At 30.6% G+C, this 27,283-nt stretch overlaps 3 protein-coding genes across 10 annotated transcripts in view; 1 reads left to right on the top strand and 2 right to left on the bottom strand.

Annotated features, from left to right (window-relative positions):
- Nucleotides 1–2,198: 2,198 nt before the first annotated feature.
- LOC132950432 (large ribosomal subunit protein uL18m) lies at nucleotides 2,199–3,478 on the bottom strand. Its single transcript, XM_061021891.1, has 4 exons — nucleotides 3,099–3,478; nucleotides 2,906–3,019; nucleotides 2,544–2,655; nucleotides 2,199–2,467 (listed from the first exon to the last, which is right to left on the bottom strand). The coding sequence occupies exons 1-4, from the start codon at nucleotides 3,299–3,301 to the stop codon at nucleotides 2,348–2,350; spliced, it is 549 nt and encodes a 182-aa protein (XP_060877874.1). The 5' UTR covers nucleotides 3,302–3,478; the 3' UTR covers nucleotides 2,199–2,347.
- A 594-nt stretch (nucleotides 3,479–4,072) lies between these two features.
- LOC132950430 (zinc finger MYM-type protein 1-like) lies at nucleotides 4,073–11,688 on the top strand. Of its 4 annotated transcripts, none has more exons than XM_061021890.1 (3): nucleotides 4,073–4,745; nucleotides 4,835–5,084; nucleotides 8,076–11,688. In XM_061021890.1, the coding sequence occupies exons 2-3, from the start codon at nucleotides 4,911–4,913 to the stop codon at nucleotides 10,359–10,361; spliced, it is 2,460 nt and encodes an 819-aa protein (XP_060877873.1). In that variant the 5' UTR covers nucleotides 4,073–4,745; nucleotides 4,835–4,910; the 3' UTR covers nucleotides 10,362–11,688. The 4 variants fall into 4 exon arrangements, with proteins under 4 accessions (XP_060877873.1, XP_060877872.1, XP_060877871.1 ...); XM_061021889.1 differs by having other exon boundaries at nucleotides 4,073–4,753; XM_061021888.1 differs by having other exon boundaries at nucleotides 4,074–4,749.
- A 658-nt stretch (nucleotides 11,689–12,346) lies between these two features.
- LOC132950428 (uncharacterized) overlaps nucleotides 12,347–27,283 on the bottom strand; it is a 180,790-nt gene continuing 165,853 nt past the window's right edge. For 2 of the 5 annotated variants that reach the window (XM_061021882.1, XM_061021881.1), the window contains 22 exons: nucleotides 26,905–27,093; nucleotides 26,364–26,639; nucleotides 25,631–25,767; nucleotides 23,050–23,210; nucleotides 22,797–22,935; nucleotides 21,974–22,184; nucleotides 21,328–21,495; nucleotides 20,159–20,488; nucleotides 20,010–20,095; nucleotides 19,640–19,735; nucleotides 19,216–19,286; nucleotides 19,093–19,148; nucleotides 18,895–19,028; nucleotides 18,304–18,840; nucleotides 18,069–18,247; nucleotides 17,814–17,969; nucleotides 17,332–17,753; nucleotides 17,075–17,263; nucleotides 16,550–16,733; nucleotides 16,327–16,465; nucleotides 16,138–16,235; nucleotides 12,348–13,620 (listed from right to left, as the gene is read on the bottom strand). In XM_061021882.1, coding sequence (XP_060877865.1) covers nucleotides 16,184–16,235; nucleotides 16,327–16,465; nucleotides 16,550–16,733; nucleotides 17,075–17,263; nucleotides 17,332–17,753; nucleotides 17,814–17,969; nucleotides 18,069–18,247; nucleotides 18,304–18,840; nucleotides 18,895–19,028; nucleotides 19,093–19,148; nucleotides 19,216–19,286; nucleotides 19,640–19,735; nucleotides 20,010–20,095; nucleotides 20,159–20,488; nucleotides 21,328–21,495; nucleotides 21,974–22,184; nucleotides 22,797–22,935; nucleotides 23,050–23,210; nucleotides 25,631–25,767; nucleotides 26,364–26,639; nucleotides 26,905–27,093 — 3,912 coding nt within the window. In that variant the 3' untranslated portion in view covers nucleotides 12,348–13,620; nucleotides 16,138–16,183. Of the gene's footprint in view, nucleotides 13,621–16,137; nucleotides 16,236–16,326; nucleotides 16,466–16,549; nucleotides 16,734–17,074; nucleotides 17,264–17,331; nucleotides 17,754–17,813; nucleotides 17,970–18,068; nucleotides 18,248–18,303; nucleotides 18,841–18,894; nucleotides 19,029–19,092; nucleotides 19,149–19,215; nucleotides 19,287–19,639; nucleotides 19,736–20,009; nucleotides 20,096–20,158; nucleotides 20,489–21,327; nucleotides 21,496–21,973; nucleotides 22,185–22,796; nucleotides 22,936–23,049; nucleotides 23,211–25,630; nucleotides 25,768–26,363; nucleotides 26,640–26,904; nucleotides 27,094–27,283 lie in introns of all 5 variants that reach the window. The other 3 variants (XM_061021883.1, XM_061021884.1, XM_061021885.1) reach the window with 3 other exon arrangements.

Genomic DNA, 27,283 nt, shown 5'->3' with positions numbered 1-27,283 from the left:
ATTTAATTGTTCTCTTAGTTTCTGGAATTTTTTCGATCACATTGAAATACGTTTTTCTCAAGCAGTGGTGTTGAGTTAAGTTAAAAAAGGTAGTTTATTACCTGTGGTTCTCCAACTGAGGACTACCCATCTAGCTCAACATTCAAGAACCATGAAAAACGCTAAAATATTAATAATTATTTCTCAATATTAAAATCTAAAAATATTTTGATATTACTGTCCTGTCACAGGTTATGTATGTGAGATAATTTCAAGAGTAATAAATAATAAAGATAAAAGTCAAGATAAATTTAGATTTTTAGTTACCAATTTCGTCCTAAGAGAATTATTGCTATTCAATAAAACTAAAATATATAGAAATCATACAATCTGTGCATATTAATTCCATCAAAGGTATGAGTAATAACTTATGAGACAATACATCTGCAGATGGGTAATTTTTTTACATGGAAATAAACTATAAACCCTTTATCAATTCTCAATACCAAAAAACTTTCTAATAGTCCTTGTAATAAGGTACTCCATAAGTATGATTTTATATATTTTAAAATAGAGTGCGTTTGATCTATTACCAAAAACTTGTAGTTATAATACATTAGCTTAAAATTCAAGCCTTCTGTAATATTATTAAATTGCATTTCAATCTGAGGTTGCCTCAAGCCTGGATTGCAGTGGTGGACCTTAAGAGGGCGCTAGACAGCCGTTTCTTGTCTCCGTCTTACAAGTGCGTAACATACCAAATTTACGTTCCGCACATACTTAATAATACCTTAATATAGGTATTTTTAAGTTTTACCTACTTTATACTCACTAACTTATAATACTTCGGCATACACAAAATACTGATGATACTAAAAGATATAGCTGATGTAATATGCAGACCTAATGTAGACATTTTCTTGACTCGCTGGAAAAAAAAAAATTGCGTCACTACTTTGCCAGCCACCAGTCATGGTTTTTAGTTTTATTAAATGTGCAACCAACTAAATGACCCATAAGTATTGTAATTATAATTGTTTTCTTTTTTTATTTTAGCACCCTTTTAACACACAGATATTTGCCATCTGCGTCTTACAAGTATGTAACATACCAAATTTACGCTCAGCAAATCCTGTTTAGCTCCATTAGTTTAAAAATTAGAGTTAATTCGACCTATTATGAAAATTTATGGTAGGAACATTATCTGGGGTTTTTACGATAGTAAACATTTTTTTAGTAAATATTTTAGTAAGTTTTGCATATAGAATATAGTGTAAATTAAAAACTGAATTATTGTACAAAAAACCACATACAAATACATTTAATGTTCCTACCAAGGCCTATCTGGGGGGGGGGGGGGGGTTCAAACCCCCCCCCAAAATTTTTCGCGTTATTTTATGTTGTAATAAAATAACTATTTCAGTCTAGAATAATCGATAAACATTGATACGTGCATATACGAATGACAGCTATGGTCTACGTTATAAACTTAAAAATAACAATTTGTACCAGATAAATTCACTTTGGGTGTATCAGCCGGATTTCTTGATAATATTATAGGTACATACTACATAGGTATATATGTATAATACATTACCACCAGAATGTGTAATCGACAAAGAACTATTTCTTAGTATTTTAGTAATCTTATCTTAATAGTCTTTGATAATAGTTAAAACTTTTTCACAGGCAATATTAATTTCCAATATTTAGTTGACATTTGGTTTACGTTCTGACGTTTTAGTGTGCTACGATTTACGAAGTGTTTAATTTATTTATTTGAAATGGCAAAAAGACTGATGAATAATTTGAAAAATGAAAATTTTTTTAATGTGAATTTCATTAATAAATACTATTTATAATTCTACAATATTATGAATTTTTAACCATATTTTATTACCTACACAATATTATAATACAATTAGAACACACATTTTTGGCTTACAACCCCCCCCCCCCCCCAAAAAAAAAAATTAATTTCCAGTTACGGCCTTGGTTCCTACTATAAATTTGAAATCTAGTATCTTATATCTATATGTAAAAAATTAAAAAAACAAAGTTAAGTAACTACAATCTGTCAATCTAGAATATTTTCAAAAATGTTGAATATATCTTGTATCAGATATTTGTGAACATATCACAAAGGCTGTTAATGCCTACTATAAAAATTAAAAACTATAGATGTTTAGCTTTTTTTTTCACTCTGAATTAAAAATATATTATTTTACTCAAACAAAAATTAATTCCTACTTTTTATTATTAAAATACTTCTACCTTAAATATATAGTTTTGTTTGATACATTAATTCAATATATGAATGCATAATATACACAATCTGTATTAAAAAAAAAAATAAACTTAATTAGATTTAATAATGTTCCCATGGTTTTTCTGGTCTTTCTTGATCCCAAGGATTTGGGGACTTGTATCTTGGATCTTCTTCTAACCGTACACCGCCTTTTAATAAGTTTTCTAGTAATGCCTCAAGCTGTAATTTAAGTATATAAATATAATTATTGACTGAAATTAAATAAAACTAAATAATATTGTAAAATAATACTTACTTTACTATTTGGCAAAACTTCATGAGTATTAATCATATCAGAAATACCACATTCCAAACAGCGTTGTGCTAACACTTTTCCAATAGTTATGTATGCCATTTTATCTAAAGTGCTAAATAATAATATAAAAAAGATAATCAATAGTAAATAAACCACAACTAAATCAAATTTTTTATACTCATAGGTATTCTCATTATATTGTATTGAAAATGAATAATTAAAATAATTTGTACGACTATTTGTCAATAAAAATGTTTATAAAGTACGCATAAGATATTAAGGAACAATACATACCTAAATAATTATTTATTTACGACTTCTTTTAACATTTACTTGGGTACCTATTAGAAAAATAAACAAACCTGAATAGCTGTTTGCGTACAGCCCATTCTGCAGTAGTTGCCATTACCGGAACCACGCCTGTATGGTGTAAGACACTAGCTGTCACGTGTCTTTTACTAGTTGTTACTTGTAGTCTGAGAAAAAAATACATAACGCGAATATGAAAACTATTTTATGATACCTGACAAGACTATGAGCACCATGCGCACTTACTTATGCCAAAACTCACGACCCGGTTTTTCGAGATGGTAACCAGCCGGTTTGTAAGCAATTCTTAACTTCTCCAAATTTCTAGGGTTGCGATTGTATACAAATTGAGCATGGCCTGAATCTTCAGCCGCTGTGCCAAGACACCTTTTTATGTTTGTATTTTTTACACTGGATAAAATGTTTTTTGATTGCCGACCGACCAACATGTTAAAATAATTTTTTTTCCTTATTATTTAAATAAAACACTTATTTCATATAAGACTTGATTTGATAATTGATGGTGGTGGGTGATCTGTGAACGTGAAAACTAAAAAGTCTTCATCATAAAATATTAATCATAGATGATGCTTCATGGTAAAACGTAAATTGTAAATAATAAATATCATAATCATAGATAATATATTATCACTCAAGTGAGCCTTCCGGTCATTCTGTGATATAACGTGATATAACCTTAGACCTATAAACCAATGGACAGCGCTTAGAGAGAGAGGTCAGGGGTACGATATAGAGCAAATGAGAAAAGAGAACGTGGGGGGAAATATAGTATTAGTTTCGTACGTCAATGATTACCCCCTTTATGCCCTTTCTCTCTTTTCTCTTTTCGTTCTTTCTCTTATATGATTCCCGTGTATTGATGGCAGGGCCGACTGGGCCGAGTGGAATGCGCTGTCCGCGGTCTTAGAAGACCGTGGCGCTGTTCTTTAGTTTATAGGTCTATGGATATAACCACAGACATCGAGATGTATATACTATGTTGTGTATGATCCAAGCCCATAGATAATAAGGATATGGATAGGGCATAATGGTGTTATCAGCGGTCTTTGAGAAGAACAATATTGAGCCCAAATAAAGTACACCTAAATCGAGTGTCGACTATCAATTACGGCTATGGATGAAGGAGCCTCAATGCCTTCCCCTCCGGGAACGCGGCCTCAAATATATTTAACATAGCCGTGGCCACGAATTAAGATATATCTTAATTCGTGGCCGTGGCCTATCCATATCTTTATTATCTATGTCATGAAGATGATAGTTCATGATAGTTACCCTCGGACACGGACTAAGATAGAGAGAGGAATGGAAACGAGTACATTTTTTACATGGATAATAAATATATCTTTATTATCTATGATTTTTAACGGGTCCGAACACGGTCTAAGATAGTCTATCTTAAATCGTGGTCCGAACTCCGAAGTGCCTCTGCTGATTTCCGTTGTACACAGCAGCTGGTCTTAACGCTGCCTAGTGGCTGGGTGGAAAATGTAATGATGGTAAGAATTAAAATTATATTATACAAATAGTTGATATTTTACCAAGCAGATAGCGTGCGTGTTAGCTGTGTACAAATTTGGGCGGGGAAGAGTAGAGGGGCCGAGGCAATGCGGTCCGGCTCCCCGTCACCCGCCAATCATATCGTTTCCAGTCCTCTTTATCTTAGCAAATACTGTTGATTAGAAATCCATAGTATTTGATCTTAGTCCGTGCCCTCAGATCAACAGGAGTCTTCGAGCGTGGGTTGGAGATGTCGCATTATTATTTATTGTTACATTCTAAATTTCCGAGCCTTTAAATGACCACAAGCCAAATTGTGATCTGTAATGACAACTGACTAGAACAAATTACGATACCTTGGTAGGTAATTGGTTTGTAAGTAGGTACTTGAACTTCAAATCTGAAATTCCAATCTTCGGCTCGAAATCTTGAAACTACCTTTTATTAATATGTTTTTTTTGTAGGTACTTACATCTCCAGGACTACAAGATTGTTAATTGCACAGAACATACAACGACGTATTAATATAAATGTGTTATTATGCGTTCCGAAAATGATTCAACAGACACACAGGATTGTGTAGAATTATTTGAGGAAACTTTAATTCAAGTTGTCATGGATAATGCTGATGAAATGTCAATTTTGAACGCAAACAGCAATGTACGAGTGATAGCTGTGGACTCTGATTCTCCAGCATTACAAATTGAAAACAAGGTACTTACCTAGTTTTTAACTATTTTTTTATTAGTTTTTGTATCAAATTGATTGCGATTTGGGTTTAATATTGATTGACCAGCGGTGTACGAAATGTAAATTAACTTGGGGTAAATTCTTGATTTACATGTTCTAAGCGCTAGGCATTTAACTAGATTTCTTTGGATGATCATTGTGTAAACATTTTTTTAGGCCGCTATAACAACACTATAAAGACTAACCGATTTAAATATTTTTTAACTAAGTAGGTATAAAAATTAAATCAACTCATACCTAGTGTAGCAGGGGTGGACTGGCTAGGATGGCGGGTGAGTGATCCCCGCCTGGGCCTGGCAAAAATTTGGGCCGATAATTTATAAATATATTATTATTAATCCAAATTGGGCCCAATTTTCTTTTTCCCCGTGGCCAATTTTTATTCTCTGTTTGCCCCTGAAGTGTAGGTACCAATGGCAGTTATAGGTACAGTTCATATTATGTACATGCAAGATCTATGATGACATCCATAGCAAATAGGCAAAGGTAAAGTTTTCAGTGGACTCGACTCATCAATGGTAAAATTAAAAGATTTACTACAGATCAGTTGTCAATATTAATTTATGTACCTATAAGTGTTTTAATTATAAACAAAATAAGTAGGTACCTAACCCAAACCTAACCTAACCTTCTAATATTTAAATTTATTTTTCAAACATATTTTTTTTTAATATTACATACTTATATTTGAAATTTTTTTTTAAATAACATGCTGATTAGTTATTGAGCAGGGTAAATTACTTGTTGTAACAGACAATTGCCTATGTAGACTTTTTATTATTTGAGTGAACAAACTTTAGTCTGTTGACAATTGACATTGACCAATGTGTTAATGTGATGAAAATTGTTTATCACAACCGGGCAGGGGCAGATTTACCCATAGGCCACCAAGGCACTTGCCTAGGACGCAATATTTTTTGGGGCGCAATTGTTTAGTTAATTTTTACTTTTTAGTTTTTCATAATTTCATAATTATATATACCTAAATTTATATTTTATATTAATTTTTTTTTGTATACAACTGGCTCATGTAGTCACGTCGCAGTCAAGCCCGGATTAAGGGGTGGCACGGTCCCGGGGTCCATTGATTTATGGGGCTCATCTTTATCCCCAAAATATATTTTTTTAACGCGTCTATTAGTTTTCAAAAAAAAATTATTTAACTTGTAAATTAGGTATTTAAGTTAAAAGTATTTATGCATATTATACTAAATTTTAGAGGACCATACTTAATAACCTAGTGAACCAAAATTGATTATTTGACCGTCAAAATGTTAAAGAAAAACTTTACCGGAATCCATCAAAAAATATAGTGGTTACCATTTGAACAAACAAAGTCGATTTTATTATTGGTACAACTACGTGTTAAAAACTTTTGAAAATCTTATAATAAAATTGCCTGTTAAAAATAAAGAAACATCCGTTTTTTTGTATTTTAACAAAACTCCATATCATCGATCCATAATTGTTAAAAAAAAATCCACATACACTTTATATATTTTGTTGTATAGTAAAAAATTATACAATAATATAAAGTCGTTAATATGTAATGATACAATTATTTTGAAGTTAAAGTTGAAAGGGGGCCCACTAAGTGTATGGTGTCCCGGGGCCCAATTGATCCTTAATCTGGGCTTGGTCGCAGTAACGTTTTAATTTATAAGCTATAATAACCTTTCCGTTTGAGTTTAATCCAGCGACCGGCGCACGCCCCGCCGCGCCGCCACCGCTAGAGGTTCGACGAGGCAGTTGCCTATGTTAATGCACGGGAGGTGGTATACCCGGTGTGCGGCGTAAACACATACAATATTGTGAATGGCGCATGCGTAAAACGCCAGCCAAGGCAGTCAAATATACCGCCTCGGGCCGCTGGGTACATAGTATATAGCCGCTCTACTAGCTAGGTGGGGGACAGTGCTTAGCAAGTAAATTATTTGATATTAACTGGAATGACCCGCCTCACCCCGCACAGGGCACCAGTGTGCGCAGGCGCGCAGCCACCAAACTAGTCTATTCTTAGAATGCTGGAATTAATTCTGGAAATCAGATGTCTTGATAAAGTAATTAATAATAATAAACATTGCGACGACGGCAATGTCGCCCGTCTCTTGCATAGTGCATACTGTTCAGAAATCTGCTGATCGATTACGATTATAGACTAGAGTGCTCACCACTTTAATCAGTACCTACCAGGCTAGCTATAAGAAAGATTAAACATGTCCAGTAAAAAGAGTGGGCACCAGTTTAAAAAAATAAGGCAAGAAAAGTTGGCCAAACAAGAAGAGGTATTAAATAAATCAAAAAAACTTGATGGATTCGTATGCAAAGTATGTTTAAATTAGTAATTACTAATTACAAAACCATCTTTATTTAATTTTTATATTTTATAATAATATTTTATATAGTAGGATATTAATATATAATAATTAGTAATTATTATTTATATTTTTTCATTCTTTATTACAAAAATTATAACTTTCTTAGAATTCAGTAAAAACACCTATGGAGTTCAGAATTAAAAAGTTTATCGCTTATGTCCAAGGTATAAAATATAATATATGAATGGATTTGAATAAGAAAATAATTAATTTAAATAAACTTGTGATCGCATCTTGTACACTGTTATCCTTATCGGTCAAACTGCACGCATTATGCACTTATGCCGTTATACACGTCTTGTACAACAGTAGTTGTATGTTATTATTATACATAGTATCTATGAACAAACAATTTACCTTGAAATTACGTTTACAAATTTGGTTATTATTCTCCGTCCTCCGATTCCATATTAATTATGCATGCGTAGTTTATTATATTTTATTTTGTTTACAGTAATATGTCTGCGTGTGTGTGACTTTAAAGAAATATTTTGTTTGAAGTTCAAATTCTTACAAATTTATAAAATTGCCGGTTCTTATTAACGAAATTATTATATCAAAAATATAAAATGTTTAGGTTGATTTGAGTGGTGTAAATGTCGACGAAATGTGTAATGGTAAAAATTTGATGGAGGTGCAAGATCACAATTCAACAGAAGAAGTTCAGCGTTTTCCTACCGATCCGGCAGATTGGTTACGTACTTCAAGTTTTATAAAATTTTGTGCAGTACATGGGGTAGATCAAAATAAAAATGACAATTTTATTGAATCAAAAAATCAATATTCTGTAGGCAACGTGAGATTTTGTAACAAAACTATGTTTTTTTCAAAATTACCAAATGGTGAACAAATTTCACGTTCATGGCTTGTTTACTCTCATAAATTAGGAAAAGTTTTTTGCGCACCTTGTTGGTTATTTAAAAACGAATCTTCTAATTTAGCTTATGGTGGTTTTAATGATTGGAAAAATGCACATAAGCGTCTTAAAGAACACGAAGCATCGTTAAATCACAAAACATGTTTACTAAAATTGAAAAATTTAGGACAAAAACAAAGAAGATTAGATTCTATGTTATTGGTTCAAATTAACCATGAAAAAATGTATTGGAGAAGTGTTTTAGAAAGAGTAGTATCTGTAATTAAAACATTAGCTTCACGCGGACTTCCATTCCGGGGACAAGAAGAGATTTTCGGATCGCCTAAAAATGGAAATTACCTGATGCTTCTTGAATTGTTATCCGAATTTGACCCTTTCTTAGCACAACATATTTCGAAATACGGTAATTCTGCTAGTGGTACTTCATTGTACTTATCATCGACAATTTGTGATGAAATTATTGTATTAATGTCCAAAAAAGTTAAGGAAGTTATCATAAATGAGGTTAAAAGTCGTAAATATTATTCGATTGTCGTCGACTCTACACCAGATATAACACATTCTGGCCAACTTGCTTTTATGCTTCGCTATGTAAGTGATAAAGGTATACCGACAGAACGATTTTTAGAATTTATACCAAAAGTTGGTCATACATCTTTGGAAATAGCTGAAACAGTCATTATGACAATCGACAATTTAAAATTAAATATATCAGACTGTCGTGGACAATCATATGACACAGCTAAAAATATGTCAGGTTGTTATAATGGTCTTCAAGCTCGAATAAAAAATATAAATCCTTTGACATTTTATATCCCATGCGCAGCTCATTCACTTAACCTAGTAGGGTCGCATGCAGTTGAATGTTGTAATGAAGCAGCTACATTTTTTGGACTAATGCAAAATATCTATATATTTTTTTCGAGTAGTACACATAGATGGGATCTCCTCAATAATAATATGGTATTAAAATCACGTACATTAAAAGCCGTTTCCAATACGAGATGGTCATCGAGAGATTCTGCATGCCTGAGTTTAAATAAAAATTGGTCTGCCGTTTTAGCTACATTAACATATATAATGGATGATAACACTGAAAATAATATTACTAGAAATGAAGCAAAAGGACTAATGAATAAAATGAGTTCTTTGGAAACTGCAATCATGACAGTTGTGTGGAGTTTTTTGCTTAGTCAATTAAACTTTACAAGTAATAAGTTACAAAATGTCAATATTGATTGTTTGGATGTACTTCAGTTATACGATAGTTTAATTAGATTAATAGAACAGACTCGTGAAAATTTTGATGATTTTGAAACGGAAGCATTGGCAAAGGCAGTTAGGAAGGATTACAAAATAACTACAATAAGAGAAAAAAAGCGAAAAATTTTCCATGACGAATCTAATTCTAAAAATGTAAATTTATTGGCACGATACAGATTTAAAATATTTACATTTATTCCCATCTTAGATAAATTAAAAACTGAATTAGAAACTAGGCGACATGCATATGATATTTTCTGTAAACCATTTACATTTTTAACGCAAATTAAGGAATTGAACAATCAAGAAATTAAAAAATCGGTTGAATTACTTCAAAATATTTATAAAAATGATGTAGAATTTAACGATTTTATAAATGAAGTGTCACATTTAAAAGCTCATGTCGATCTAATCTCTATAGGGGGAAAACACAACTTACTAAGTCTTCAAACATTTCTATATGAAAAAGACTTAACAAATATTTACCCAAACATAGAAATAATACTACGCATTTTTACTTGCACAGCTGTCACCAATTGTTCAGCTGAAAGATCGTTTTCATGTTTAAAAAGAGTAAAAAATTACTTATGTTCTACTATGACTCAACAAAAAATGAACTCACTTGCGATTCTAAACATTGAAAATCAAATAACTCGTCAGTTATCATTTGATGAAATCATAGATAATTTTGCTACAGATAAATCAAGGCGCAAAATGATTTAATTATTGTACAAGTGTACAAATGTACCTTTGCAAAATTGTATTAATTTTTATTTGTTTAGCTGGTATGTATAAATATAAAAATACCTAAATACAATTTTTATGGTTTTGTTTTATTTCATGGACAATTGTTGTGGGGGGGCTAAATCTTAGTCAGCTGAGCCCCCTCGCCCCTCCCCTTAGTTGCGCCTATGCTGATACCAGGGGCGTATTTACGGGGTTAAGATCCACCCCCATGGATACATGTACTATTATATAGTATTTTTTATTTATTGTAGCGCATACCACAGTTCTGTAAGCTAAAATTCTTATTATCTTATTATCCCCTTAAAAAAAAATGCTAAATACACCATCGAGTAATACCCGAGTATTTTGCTAACAATATTGTATTTATATTTGATCGAGAATAAGTAGGTTAGATCTACAGACTATAAACATCCAATTATATATTTTAAACATGATTAAATCATATGAATTTATTAAAGATAAATAAAAAAAATTATAGGTATATAATTTTTCTTTGAAGTAGGGTCATTGGACCCCCCCCCCCATTTTATCATGTCGTCACGTCTTGTATACTTATACCCATATTACCTATTGTATAAATTATTACAGATTGTATATATTATTATATTCTTGTTTTCTAATAAAAAAAAATTTAAAAAAAATGTATCTATATTTATAAAAATGGAGCGTGAAAAATGTCGTTACCTCATCAATCGAGAACGGCTGGTCCGATTTGGCTCAAATTTTTTTTAAGATGTTCGTAATTGCCAGGAGAATGTTTTTACGAAAGAATATTTTAGGAAAATCTGGATGTAAAAAATACAACAGTGGCGTAACAGTGTATTATATTTTATATATTGGTTGGTATCGGTTAATCGGGCGTGTTTGTTGATTTGTATTATTATTTTTTGTCAATATATACATAAGAATGAATGTTTGTGTGTAGATTAGACCTCTGGGAAGATGACTGGCTAATTTAAAAATGGTTAAATTTGGTTTTTTTTTATTCATCGGATTTTAGTACGGTTAGGTAAGGTAAATTTGGTATAACTTAGATACTTTATAGTTAAATCATAAACTTACGAACTTACAGCACGATGTCCGCGATCTACCGCAGGTAGATTGCCTACCTGATAATATAGTGCTGCGAATCAGAATTTTTATTCCGGGCAACGGAAAAGTTAAGATAAATTTTGTACACCATACACCAAATATTAAATAACGATTTGAACAAAGTTTGAGTCGTATAGAGTTGGTACATTTAACGGGCAACGAAGTGCACGGGATCAGCTAGTTTATTATGTATATTCAATATTGTTAATTTCTGTTTTTAGATTTTTCATTTTAACGAATGGAGATATATACCTGGGACAGCTATGTTTTTTGAGCGGAAGAATGAAGTAAAAAAAATTGATCCTCTGTATGATAATAGATGTGGAACTGTTATGCAATATGTTGGTTCCACTAGCAAATGTTTAGAAATGACAAAAAAGGAAAATACACCTTAATCTTATTATTTTTCCATAGTTTAGAGTACTGAATTTGATATTTTTAATTTTAACATAATATAATTTAAATAATTTCGTACATAATATTATAAGCATTTTTTTTTTCAAAAATGTATTTATATTTTACATTATAGGCTTAATCATTGCAAACACCATATTCGTTGTTTTATTTTTTAATAAGACGTATTGTGTTTCTTAAATTAAGCATAATATAGTTGTTTAATGTTTTTACATGTGCCCCCTCCCCCTATTTGCGCCTATGCTTGTTGTTTCTTTACAAATTACTGTCCAATGGGTGTACACATTTTTTTTTTATTGAGCAATTTTATTAAAAATGTTGGCGACAAATATGAATAAAATTAATAGGTAGTGAAACATTTGTATCTATTAAATTATTTTTACGCTAATAGTTAATAAATAAATTATATTACAATAATAAAGATAAATACCTATAACATTATATAATAATTATAATAATAAGTAGTAATAGTAATAATATAATAATAATAATTAATAAATAATAATAATATAAAATAAATTTATAACATTGATTTACCGTTCAGTCAATTTTTTTAATTAAAAATACTAGGCGGGTAACTAAAAATAATGACTTGTACAAATTAGTCAAAATATAGGTATACATACAAGATGGAAGTGGAGAATAGTTAAAATATAATATACCTAATTGGAGAAATCGGTAGTATTTTAATGACCAAATATGCAAATCTATGTAAGTAATTATCATTTTTACTGATGCAATTAAATTATTAAAAAATCAGATTTTCTCTAAGATAGTACTAATAAAGTAAATGTAGCCACTGAAAAATCCATAAGATTTGAACAAGTCTATAATAAAGACTGATTTTTGGATCACCCTGTGGATAGAATAAATAATACAAGTTATCCAAATAAAAACCTAAATACAAGTTACTTTAAAAATTCTAAGTTTAAATGTGTTCAATTCGTAATATATAAGTACAATACATGACAGTAAAACGCTAAGTGCAGTAATCGTACTTGAAAATTGACAAGTTATTTCAAATTAGGAACAACCAATGAGACCTTATTTGAAAAAAAATAAATATTTGTCGTTTTTTTTGTTGTCCCTTGGTACGGTTACATATTTAAATTTTCTTTATAAATTTATCTTATTTATTAAGTCATTCGAGAGTAAATACTAAATAGGTACCACTCATGAACAATTATTAACATCCTCACAATAAGTAATAATTATTATGTTCTAAGAAAACACAAATGAACAATGAACGTTAACACTCAACAGTGTTATTCTCTAGTCTATGTACACATAGTAATAACTATTAATAATACAAAGTAAACGAATCAAAGTGAAAATTCATAGCTAATATATTTATCTAACTCTTTTTAATTTTTGAGAAAATATATTTATAATAAACTCTAAATCATACAAATAGATATTTTGTTAGAATATAATGACATAGTATAATATGTGATAATTAAAACAGTTGAAAATTAAAAATTGCAGTGATTTTTAACTTGCCATTGTAAAATTAAAACTTATTTTAACAACAGTTTGTCTATCTAAGTAAACATTACTATATAAAATATAGATAAAATTATATGTTTATTAGTCATAAACTAAAAATAATAAATATAATATAGACTTCAATATTGAAGTATTTAAAGTAAATCTTTTTACGCTGTTTATGTTGTAATGGTCCAAATATAAATGTAAGAATGATATCACAAGCTAGCTTCATATTTCTGCCCTGGAAAATATAAATCAATAAACAATTATTATACATTTGGTAAGTAGAGAATTAAAATAACTGCATTTTAATCAGGGGCGGCTCCAGAGACATGGTTTGAGGGGGGGGGGGGTGGGCAAGTCATAACTTTTAGAGAATGTCTATGATTTTTTTTTATAATTTTGTTTTTAACAGTAATTATAAAATTATTTAGAAATACAGCTTATTGGGGAGTGGCTCCTAGTGATCCCCCCCTGAGCCTCCCCTGATTTTAATGTATTATATTTTAAATACACAAGTTAGATAATTCTATATTTATTTAATTATATTATATGATATTGCTGTATATATTAGTTAATTTATAAACGGGTAGGTACCCTTTAGACTTAAGTAGTAATAGTACAGTAGGTAAGTATATTAATATAACATAATACATACCTAATACATATAACAGTGAAATTAAATAATATATTGTTTTAAACGAGTTAATATTTTTAAAATTAATCGTATTCCTGCTTATGAATCCCAACATATTAAATGATTTTTTAATTAAAGTATTAATATGTAATATACTACAAGTATTATCAATTTTATAATTATAGGTAAGTATTAACATCTCGATATTATATAAAAAATATAAAATACTTATTTAAAAAAACCAAAAATGTTACGCTCAGCAGATCATGTTAGATTAAAAATTAGAATGAGTTGACCTCTTATAAAATTTAAAGATAAGATTATCATATAGGAAATATCATAGGCTTTTTATTATATTTTAATTTTAAAGCTAGTTATGAGTATTTAAGATGTATAGTTATATTATATAAGTATTTGCTTTAAGGATTTTTTTCCGACAGTCACGAGAGCAGACTGGAACATATCGAAGAACAAAGAAAAATGGAAATACTTAGTTTCAGCAGCTAAAAGCCTACATATAGCTTGTAAAGCTCAAAAAAATAAAAATAAAAACAAGTGATATTTTTCATAGAATTGTATGTAGGGTTAATTTCACAAAAAAAATAATATATAGGTAGGAAATAGGTACCTAAATAATAATGAACGTTTTTTAGGCCAAAGAGCGAGATAAACATTTTGATGATGATTGACGCTTATAACTACCTACATGATAAAAAAATTATTAGCAGACTACATAGACCCAAAGAGCGTATTTTCTAAACAAAATAAAAACGATATATTTTATTATTATTATTATGTGACATGTAACATAGTACGGTAGGTAGTCGATTTACCATATTTAGATATCTACCTATTTAAAATTATCGTGTAATGAAAATAATGATGTAACCTTATTGTGTTATACCATTGATTATAAATACTATTAATAGTATTTATAATCAATGGTTATACTAATAAAGAAAAATATTAGAGAATTAGAATTCATGACCACCATGATGTGTCGATGCCATAATAAACTAGTTTATAGGTCTAGGGTCGATGTGGATATCTACAATATGGTTAGATCACTGAGTCACTCCTCAGTTTGATAAAGATAATTTCCACATTTTTATAATGGAAATTATTTAGAATTTAGGATAATTTATAGTTAAATTCTTAAGTAATATATAAGTAAACTAGCTTTATTGGAAATAATATAAGACTTACATCACACTATAAATAAGAGTTAAGATACGATTCGTATAAGCTATCTCACATAAACGGTGTTCAAATTACTTCAATTCAATAAAAAGAGCGTAGAAAAAATGTATATAATATCTATTAATACCTATACCTAACTTATTAGTTCATTAAGTGAATACATAAATTAATACAAATCGAATTTCATCATATAAAACATCTAAATACGCCGCAGTGACTCAGCGAACACGACCACCTCATGGAGACAAATATGTAATATATAATATCAGCTTTATATCGAACAATACGAGCAAGGTTAGTGAATTAAAATAGTATTCACATAACATCAGCTATACGTATAAAATAGTAGAGTAATATTGTATACAATATAGGTACACGGTACACCTTTTACTTTTTAGACTAATAATGTAAAACCACTAATCAACCTTAAATGACTCCAGGACTTGTCAACACAATAATATAATATAATACATCCATATAATCCATCATATATCATGTTACATAATATTATTATAAAAATACATACTATAATTTATTACACCGTTTAAACACGTGTAGCATTAGTAGCATGGCTCGTCGTGGTATCTTCCTTTTAGAAGAACCACGTCATGCGAACGGCTCACCAAAACTTGTCCTATGTAGGTATCTCTCTCTCGGACCCCCTGGACTCCACAGTTACGGCCTTGAAGTGGGGGGAGGGGGTACAACAACAAAACCCACCCCTTACATAGATGTTTAAATAAAGTATACACATTACACAGTAGGTACTCATAAAACGATAATAAACTAAATGCTTAACTATAAAATATTGATAACAATAATAAATTGAACTTTTAGATTATTTTACTAATTTTGTACAGTAAATATAATACAAATACTTATTACCTAACACCTAATGTCTAATGCCAAGATAAAACTTACATTATTGGAATTGATCTGACAAACACTTGTTGAATCCGTTATATTATCATGAAACGTTTATCCAACGATCTATGCTATACTCTAGAGCAGCTATCCATCTAATATAAATCAAGAAAATATACGATCGTTATAAATAATGCATTTCAATTGGTAATCCAATAATTATCATCACGTGATTTTCGTCAGTACCTTCTTTTGTCTACCTCGGTGTCTGTATAAAAATAAAAATATCTAAATGACAAGTCGGGTGGTATAAGCTCGAACGCAAATTTCCTTACGCTAGCGTTAACGGAACTTTGCACTTTGTAACCGTGGAGACAAGCCATTCCTGTGAATTTAAGAAACACGATAACTTCCAACGATTCAAAAATATTATTAAACGAATAAATAAATAAACGAATAATAGTTATACCGTTGGCAAATCGGGTTACGCTGTCTACGAAAAAATACAGCCTAGCACCTTTAAGAACGCAGTAGTATTTTTTCCACGATTTTCCACAGTGGTGTACCAACGTGGAGAGGAAACCCTGGCAGTCCGATTGCGGATCGATGGTGACAACAGATTTCAAGTTATCTTCGTCGAGCCATTCCATCGACTGTAAGAAGCGTGACAAATACATATATATTATAATATTATATTTGACTATTGCTGACGTGGTAACATATCGCGAATAGGGATAAATGGGCGTGGCCATTAGGACGTAGGGACAATTTGGATTGTACATAGGTATTATATTTTTAAAATGTTTGAATAATTTAATATACTGATCTATTTTTGGCGTATTATGATAAATATGTAGCACTTATTTGTTACTGTGTTTGAGTATTTTATTAGTAATATATATGTACTTTGTTTATTTTTTTTAACGTCCGTACGACCATGTCCATTTGTCTTAGATCAAACATATCATTGCAGACAAGTGACAACTGTACTTACTGGAGATTTGGTAGCTTCGCTGAGCGCTCCGATCCAGCGGTCCGCGTTTTCTGCACTGTTCGCTGCTATGTGTAACCTTGTTTTTTTGTGGTCTTTTCTTTCCAGTCGGAAGCTGTACATTCTTCCCGTGTCCGATGTCTGAATTACGGTGAAACCTTTGAGATTCAGTGCTCCCAGAGGATGTCTGTCCTAAAGGCATAGTAATGTATTAATACCTACAGAAATAAACAGAACTACGGGCGATTGCGAAAACGTACTCGCTTCAAAGACGCAGACTTATAGTAGTAGAGACAATTATCGGTCTTGAGACAAAAATATCTGGGCTGCCAACAGTTTTTCATTTTTTTCGTTCCAATGCTGAATTTCCACAGCTTACTGGCTATAACAATGCGGTCTTCAATTGTCGACGGATCGATCACTGGTGTTAGGATATCACATGTCCTGGCGACTTCCAATTCCAAGACGTCAGAACCACTATGTGCAACATTGACAAACTCGGAGTGTGACGCATCGAGAACACACATGTCATTGATGCTGATAATTATGTCACCCACTTGGAGACCAGAGTTTTCTGCAGCTGTTCCCGTTTCAATTGCTGACACTACGACCGGCTTAGCCCCATGAATACGAAAACCGAACTCTCCAGATTCGCGTTTTACCATTAAGCGTTCGTCACTATCTGTAAATATTTAAACACCATGTCGATATTCGTTTAATATCCAGACATTTTACAACATACCGAACGATTTTGAAGCTATTCTTTTGAACATTTCTAAACTCGATTTTCTGTGTACCATTCTGTGCGTGATTGTTTGGTATTTTACTCGGAACTCGTGCTCTGAACATGTGGATTCAATTGAATCTCTTCGTTTTAACTCAGGGGAACATTTTATGTCTAGATTAAAAAAAAAATAAATATTAAATATTTTACTCAAATCTAAAAAAAATAATAAAATAATAATAAATATGAATGCATGGCACATCTATTTGATACCTGGCAAATCCGAAGGTTTTTTCCATACATAGAACTCTTCTATTTCGTCTATGTATACCCACGAGAAAGATGTAAACGGTGTTGTATAGACGCCAGACCAATCATCATCATCTGAATGAAGGCTAGAACTACTTCCATTTAATCTTTCCATACTTACATTGGTCGATCTAGTCATTGGCCTATAATAAGTACATATTATACCAAAACATTTTACTATATTTTATATTTTACCTACCTCCCTTTTTCTTTTGTATGTTTTACCCTTTCTTCAGACTTAGCTCGAGTCTGTTCTGATCTAGTGTTTCTTCTTCTATCTTCTGAACGATATCGTTTGGTCAGTCGTTTTATAGGCGTATTAGGGGGTTCTTCTGGAGAATCCCCAAAACCTTCAGGTGGTTTAACAATATTTATGATATCACTATTTGTATTACTAGTATAATCTACATCAACTTCGGTATTACATAGTGTGCATCTAGATAATAATGATACCCTACTGCATGGTTCACTGTAGAAAACTGAATCACTTCCTGGGCTAATAGAACGCAGAGATTCTGCGCTCACTGTCTTCAAGTTCAAATTATTAATTTGAGATAAATAATTCATTTGGGACGACTTTGTTTGTATTGAACATTTAGGTTTGTCTTCTAGGTGAAATTCAGTTTTTGATTTTTCCATAGTATCTAGAGTTATTTGTGGTTTTCTAAGAATTTCGGGAAGCGACTCCCTCCGTTTTTCTGGTTTATTTACTACCGAAGGTTTCTTATCAATAGCGCTGAAAATTAATTTTAGTATTAATACATTATAAACATTTTATTATTTAACTTACTTAATTATTGTTAAAGCTCCTATACTTTTTCGTCTAGGGCTTGGCCTTCTACGTCGTTCTGGCGCTTTCGAAGATTCGTCGGAAGAATAGACAGGTTGTGATATTTTAGTCGCAAAACCGTTGCCCATCATCTTCTAAAACAAAACATTTTTAGCAAATTAACTCAAAGCATAATATAAATAATTAAAAAGTATTTACCTTAATTAAATTGGAATTAGTATCATCTGTATGGCATTTGGCTGTTACACAATTACCTGTAAAATATTTAATTTTATAGTAATTAGTTCATTTTTTTTAAATAATCAATTAATGCGTCATTACTTGATATTAGATCTGGATTATTCAACTTATTTGATTCTTCTAATGATTTTGGTTTGCTATTTGGTATGGACCTAAAATTATAAATTAATTATACGAAAATAAGTTTGTTTCACAAATGGATATTTCAAATGCATTAAATAGTTAGTATAAGTAAATAAAAGCAATAGAGTAGTGCACAGTAAGCGATTATTGATTTTGAAATTGTCTAAGCTTTACACATGCATTTCCATGAAATTTTATATTATTTGTATATGTACAATATATATATATAATATTTATATACTCTGAATGTTATTCTTCAACCTCCAATCGCGACCTAAGGTAAGGATTCTATGCTTAACGACCTGCAACGAGCGGACCCTAATAAGCTCTATTTTCTTGTCTAGAATTTTGCTTTATTACAACCTATCGTTGATGTGCTCACTTAGCCAATTTTAAGATGGATTTCGGTCTTATTCTTGTATTCTCGTCTGATGAACCAGAACTCCTATTATCCTCTATACTGCACTTCACGCTGTAACTAAAATAGTGATCGTGTTTATTCACTATCGAAATGTAATGTGTTGGTTTTTTTTTATTGTTTTAAAGTAAATCAAACTATCAAATGTGGGAGTATATTATGTGAAGTATAGAAAATGTGTGCTTGTCATGCATATAATAGATTGAGTAATAAAATGATAATAATGTATAGAAAATGTTAAGTAACCAAGAAGTCATACGTGTAAGAGAACGAAATATTATCAATAATACTTTTTTTGAAGTACCTAACGGAAACAAAATAATAAAATATGTACCTTCCGGATGTACTGCTTTCGTCATCACTTGAGTCTTCGCCGTCTCCGAGTTCTTCATCAATTGGGTCAGTTGGATCAAGCGTAGTCTGTAAATAACAGCCATACCTGTTGTAGTAATGTATTTATTTTTACTTTTTCGATACACTTACGTCGTGATCAAACATAGGATGAGGTAAACTGTATTTAGAAGATTCACTGTCAAATGAACTACTTGTAACTGACGGACCTTGAGTTGGGGTAGTGGTGTAAGAAGCACTGTCTGTAGCTGTTACATAATCTTCAGTAGAAGTTGAAACTTCAGACGGCTCCACCGCCGTCGGGCAATTAGTTCCTAAAGTGTTTTGACCATTTCCTTGTTCAATCAGGTCTGAAGATTTCAATGGCAGATCGGTGTATCTTATTATCTTCTTTTGTACTACATCACACAAGTTATCTTCTTTTAGTTTTGTTTTCTTGGATATACTTTCAAACTGCAAGACCTAAGCAATTATATTAGTGTTTTATTAAGTGAAATTACATCCAACGCAACTATTTTGAGTTCAATAGAAAATAATAAATACCTAATATTGTACATTTTCCATTTAAATATTAAAAATGCCCGAACACTTATCAGGTAGGTTCGCATTTATTAATTTAGAAGTATTTTAATTTTAATCAAGTCACGTATTTATTAATTATTATGTGGTAGAAAACTAAACGGGTACCTATTTTTTTCATTGGATGAAATTTACGAACAACATAGTTGTTGGTTCCCCTAATATAAATTATTAAACTATATGAGTAAAATTTGTATGTTAACTGAAATTGTTTAGTGTTTAAACAAGGTATATCAAAAATAATTGAATTTAAGTGGTATTTAAATACGAATTGAAGGGATGGGATTAACTCAGATTTTTTTAATCATATCATACAATTAATCTGTTATAGTGTTATTGCTTATAACATAATATTTTACAAACAAAGATAGTAATAACACTTAAGTATTTACAATAATAAAATTAAATATTGTTATATCGAGTTTCATTAAATTAAATATTGAACGGTGATAGGAACGCGCGCGTGGTATAGTTAATACTACTAATAATAATAATAAATTAAAAAACAAAATTATGTTAGGTTTACAGACGTTCTTCGCTCAGAATAGTTTCTCATCATATAAAATGATTCATTATTAATATGATACCATTTAATACTAATTTAACACATCCATATAAATTACCAACTCATTGACTAAGTACACTTGACATCTGCTAGGTATACAACAGAGTGAGTTTCCCTATTTTTATTAACACTTATTTTGTGGTTAAATTCTACTTACAGTAGTTTGAGATAGATCACTTGGTTCTTGTTCATTTGAAGACGATGGCGTTTTTGCTCTACATTTATTTGGCGACTCAGATAAACAAACACTACTTTTAGACTTATACATTTTTTCACAAAGAATGCTTTCGTTTTCGTGAAAATTCTCCAAAGAACCTTCAATAGTCTAGAAATACATTTCAGCGTTAATTTTTTTGGTTATCAATGTAAAAGAAAGAATAAAAACTATTTTTTCATAGGTTAATTTTAAATTTAATCATACTATATTATATAATTATATTTTATGGTTCTTACGTATAATGTGTTTAATATGATAATTTATGATAACGTGCGAGGAAAATAAAATTAAACTTATTCAAAACACAAATATCATATTTATGTTTTAAATATACCTAGCCTAATAACTAATAACTAATAAGTAATAACTAGTTGAATAAATAGTTTATATCATTCATTTTTAATTATACGAGTATATTAACTATAGTTAAAAATGATTAGTAATAGATAATATTATAGTTTTTATTAAGATTTTGATTATTTAATGGCTAACAACGTTTATCGAAAACAACTATAAATGTTATGACTTATAAATCTCGGGTAAACTATTATTATCATTAAATTATATGGTGTACAGTTATACTCACGCAAGAAGCAGCCACCAAATTTTTGTAGCATTGTTCACCATCAGACACCGATGCCTCTACATCCTCTCGACTCCTGCATCTTGCTATCTCACCGATTAAAATTTCACCGTCTGACACGGTTTTATGTAAGACCGTTTTGTTTTGCTTCCGATAAGGAGGATCTTTGGGCTCAAAGTCAATTAGTATCTCATTACTGAGAGGTTCCGATTGCCTGTGGTATATTATATTAATGGATGTTTAATTACGTACTGATTAGTACATTATAATATTATAATATATTAATATCTAATATTCATATAAACATTGAACATATGCACACAATCAGAGATTAAACATTGTTATATCAAATTATGAAGCAGGTATAAACTTAATTAATTCATTTCTTTCAAAACGTATATAATTTTATATTATGTTAAGTTCTATATAGTTTAGGAGTAGTATTGTTCACACAGAACCACCTCTGCTGTCGTCGGCTAATGAGGGAAAAAAAGTAGTATTTAATTTGAAATAAATCATAATAATATGCTGTGGTATCGTTAACATTGTATTTATATTATGCAACAACTAGTTATGGGTATAGTATATGGGTGGATGTGGGTGTTAGTAGAAGGAAAATAGGACATTTTAAAAGTTGGTAAAAAATCATTTGAGCAACACCAATTTTTTTTATATACCAAACTGACTATATAGGTTTTCCTATTTACCTATCCAATATAGAATTTATATAAAAGCGATGCCGATAAAAAGTTCAATACATCGATGATGGATACAAATATATATTTATATTAGCAATTTATATTTAGCTATATTAGCTTTACTTTACCTGATAATCGATTTCTGTATCTCATTTTGTTGTGTATTTTTTTTCATTACTGATTTAATTTTATGTGGCGTTGCTGGACTTGTATCTCTTGCTCCGTCTGTTTGTGTAGCTTGAACCTTTTGTGCTCTTTTTATCTTTTCTGTAACACACAAACATACTAGATGATTACTTACTCGACATCAATATTAATTATAATAATAGTTAAGATTTTAGTTTTTGGGTTTTAAATGATCACGCTAGTGCGTGTAAATACCTAATACAATAATTTTCGGAGATTCGACCGAGGAAACAGGTTCTGGAGCTTTTCTACCATCAATTAGCCTTTCTAACGATTTGCTACTGTTGGCTGATTTTAAAGAAACATTGTCGAATGAGGTCACAGTGTGTGATCTGGCAAAACTGACATGTCTCATTCTGAAAATACACATAGTAAAATATCATTATAAAATTTGAATTTGTTTATATTATTTTATCCAATATTCACTTAGTAAAATATAAATCTCTGTAATTGTTTAAATTTGTATGTAAATGTTAATATCAAATATTTTCATTGATTTAGATATTATTAAAATTCGTTTAGAATATTATCTTACTTATCAAAATTATAGACCTTAAGCGTTTCATTACCTCTTTATATAATATACAAATATGAAATAGTTTTTAATACGACTGGTGAATATTTTATAATTCATAATTAAATATTTATATGTAAATAATTAATAACAATTAAAATAAAATTGTGGTTAAGCTTCAAAAAACCTCTGTAATGCATACACATTTATTTTATGTTAATAATTGTTTGTTTTTAATTTTAACATTTTTAAATATTGTACTAACAAAAAAAATTACCAGAGTGTGAAATGTGATTAAATTGTACAATGCAGACGATTGGTTGTTAGCATTTATAATATTTTTGTGTGTACTCGTGGGCGTAACTAGGATTGAATAGTTACAGGGGCTAGAGTCTTACAAAACCAAAGTGTAAAATAACACGTGGAGGGTAAAGCCCTCCACTCCCCCCTTATAAGATTCACTGTAATTTAGTTGTTACAAAATGTCCGCTAAAACCAAAATTTATTATAAACCATAATTTTTTTAGGTCATCTTCGTTCTTAGCACTAAGTACTTGATTTTTTTAATTTTAATATACTGAACATTTTGATAATTGTATACAATAAAATCTAACGTATTTACGTATACCGTATGCGTACTCAAAAATAAAAATAACGGCTGTGACAGTTTGTAATAGTACCTACCTACTTTGCAGTCTGCACATACGCACAGTAAATTGAGAACTGAGAATTGGAAAATAAAATGATTATATAATAGTATTCAGCCACTGTACGAAAGGGCGATACAACTAATATAGGTAATACGAATACGGGACACGGGTACCAGCTATTTAAAGGTAATAAAATAATATATTAATATTATATATAATAGGGGCGTTATATAGGTAAGCTTGAAGCTAATAATATGCAATAAGCAGATAAGCTATTACTCTATTACCTTAAACACATAAATACATTTCTTATTTTACACATTATTTTTTTTTCGTAACGATTTGGGTTTTAACTACAAGTCTAAGGAGGGGCTAAAAAGTAAAACCTCATAGGGGGGCTAAATAGAAGTACGGATAGGCTAAGCCCCTAATCCCCTAAGTCCCCCTAGTTACACCGATTTGTGTACTGAATGAATGAAGCATACAATATTATAACGTATGTTTTTTAATATAATAATATGTAAAATAAGTAATAACATATTAGGTAATTAATAGCTATGGAAAATTCTGGACATAGATATAAATATCATGGTTTCAAATGTATATGTACAATGTACATTGTAAAAACAATAATAGCAACCAAAATAAATACGGATCCAAAAAATCTAGATACAAATTTTTTTTTGGTATTTGGATTTTACCAGCATCGACCGGCGTGTTGTATAGGCAATTTCGGTACATCACCATAAATTTGTCTTTCAAATGGTACAACGATGTGCTGACTGCCGGTGCAGACAAATGCGGTTACTATTTAAACGCAAACGATGACAATTCACGGAATTTAAATAGCGTGATAGTGCATACATAGATAGTGACTGTTGTAGTGATAGAGGAAATTTAAATCAAATAGGCAAACACAGAGACGTGCTCAGAATTTTTACTTCATCTTTTTGCTCCTCTTTCCATATGATTCAAAATATAATTTTCTGAAAATATCAGAACATGACGCTTTTCTGTGTGTTGCTAAATGATCGGTTGATCGGTGTATAACAATATTAAAACATTAATAATATTATAAAAATTATAAATGAAAAATGCCATATAGTGCCAAGTTTACCTGGCATACATATCTGATCCACGAGTATAAATAATTACAGGGTGATTTTTTAACCCATTACTATGCTTAAACTATAAAATTATAGTTAAAATGTTTATACATTTTTATAAATTTCGATGAATTTTAATAAATATATAGTTTAATTAATAAAATGTTAATCTAATTAATTTATTTATTTCGTAGGCTTTGTCCAGTAATTTATACATCAAAGAAAAAAACTTTATTCTGTATGAATTAGGCAATTAATATGTAACCTCATCAAACAAGTTAATAGCATAACCGTCACTATACTTAACGTTATACTAATTGGTTAGTGGAATTTTGAGTTTAGTACTTTGTCTATTGTCCTGATAGGTATTACCAAAACTATAGGTTTTTGTTTTGTTGGTACTTTTTTGATTCACGTTTAGATTTTATGTTGGGTAGTTTGTAAGATTTTACTTACCACGACGAGCATGTTTAGCATTGTAAACTGTAGTATAAATGTATAATTACCTGGAAGTCGATTGCTGCGGTGGGGGTGGAGGTGGAGGAGGAGGTAAATAGTGAGGCGTACATGGATGGAATTCGGGACAATCGAATCCCGCGACCCGTCTGTGGCAAGTTGGATGACACGTCCTATGTGGACAACCCTATAACAAATAGCAAATTGTCAAATATTCTATGCTACCTATATCATATTATTCTAGTTAAGGTTTTTATTTAAAACTGACATTCACATTATTTATACATAACACTCTTTCGTATAATATGAAGATGTCATAAAAAACTGAATAAACTGTTTCCTTGCTGTCATGTCATAAGTCTTAACCTAATTATTAATATTTTTTATTTATTGTTTGAAAATAAACATCGGCAATACAGGCCACTAGTTAACACGACCTAAATTATTATCTTTGATGTTTTGGTTGTTTTTCATATCATAGTCACTCAGTAGTGTATCGTTGTTTTTGAACGGAGAAGAATCAATGAGATGGGAAATAAACTACCTAAACAGTAGCTATTTTTTTAACTACAAACTTCCAAGAAACGATTAGTCCTTAGCCATATAAATATATGATATCCATTTTTATCGTTATAATTATGACTTTCTGCAACTAACCACCCTAACCTACATTAAGCATAATATATTGTAATAGGTATGCCGCATAATTTTAGACTATATCGCTATCCGACGGTCACCCCCACCAATATGATTATGATAAAAATATTATCATGTGCAGATTACTTCGTCTTCGGGGGGCCAACATTTGTGGCGTCTTGCGGCCGGCGATCGTTGGCACGGTGGTGGAGGCGGTGCTTCGGCCAAGTCCGATTGGTGGCAGTGATGCACGGGATATACGTCAGGATGGCAGTGATGGTATCTCGACCACCGTGAATATGGAGCGCAGTCTGCGGGTAGTCGCTTGTACAGGTCTTGGAGGTTCTCATCACTCGGTATTCGTCGCCGAACGCAGGCGGTCAACAGATTCGGTGAGCTCCTAGCACCACAAGAAGACGACTCCTGGAAAGTGTAAAAAAAAGTATACAATTTATTACTGTCAATACGTCTTTCTCTCAATATTTAAAATATGTGTTCTATGATCATGTTTTTTTTTTATAGCTACAGTAAATATATAAATCACTAAACATTAAGAAATAATAAATTTTACCGAAATTTAATCTTTTTAATTTTTGAAATAAATACGTATAAAATTATATTAATATACGAATTCATACAAAAATAAATAAATATGTTTAGTAGTTACAATTATAATCAATATCCTTACTCTGTGACTGGATATGCACCCAAATAACGCTGGAGGCTGTCTAACCCTGTTTAATACTTGTAATTGCTTATCGCTTAGGCAGTACTGTTCCACAATATCTTGTTTGGAATAGAATTGCTGGCTCCGACTTTTTGGCCCTAGTTTTTTATTCTCGTCTGACTCCATTAAATCGGCAGAGTTCATGTTAGCCTAAATTATAAATACCATATACATTTTTACCATTGCTGATATAATTGCCGTATTACATCATTAATTATTAGTTCATAATAATATATATTATACATGTGTCAATAAAAATTTAAAACTTAGGAAATTAAAATACAAGGTATAATATTTTTCTTGATAATTATAACGGTTTATTGACTTTACCTTGTAAGGT

Source organism: Metopolophium dirhodum, chromosome 8 (assembly GCF_019925205.1).
Source record: "Metopolophium dirhodum isolate CAU chromosome 8, ASM1992520v1, whole genome shotgun sequence".
NCBI lineage: Eukaryota > Metazoa > Arthropoda > Insecta > Hemiptera > Aphididae > Metopolophium > Metopolophium dirhodum.
The sequence above is the reverse complement of the archived record's forward strand: the minus strand, read 5'-3'. Positions and strand labels throughout refer to the sequence as shown.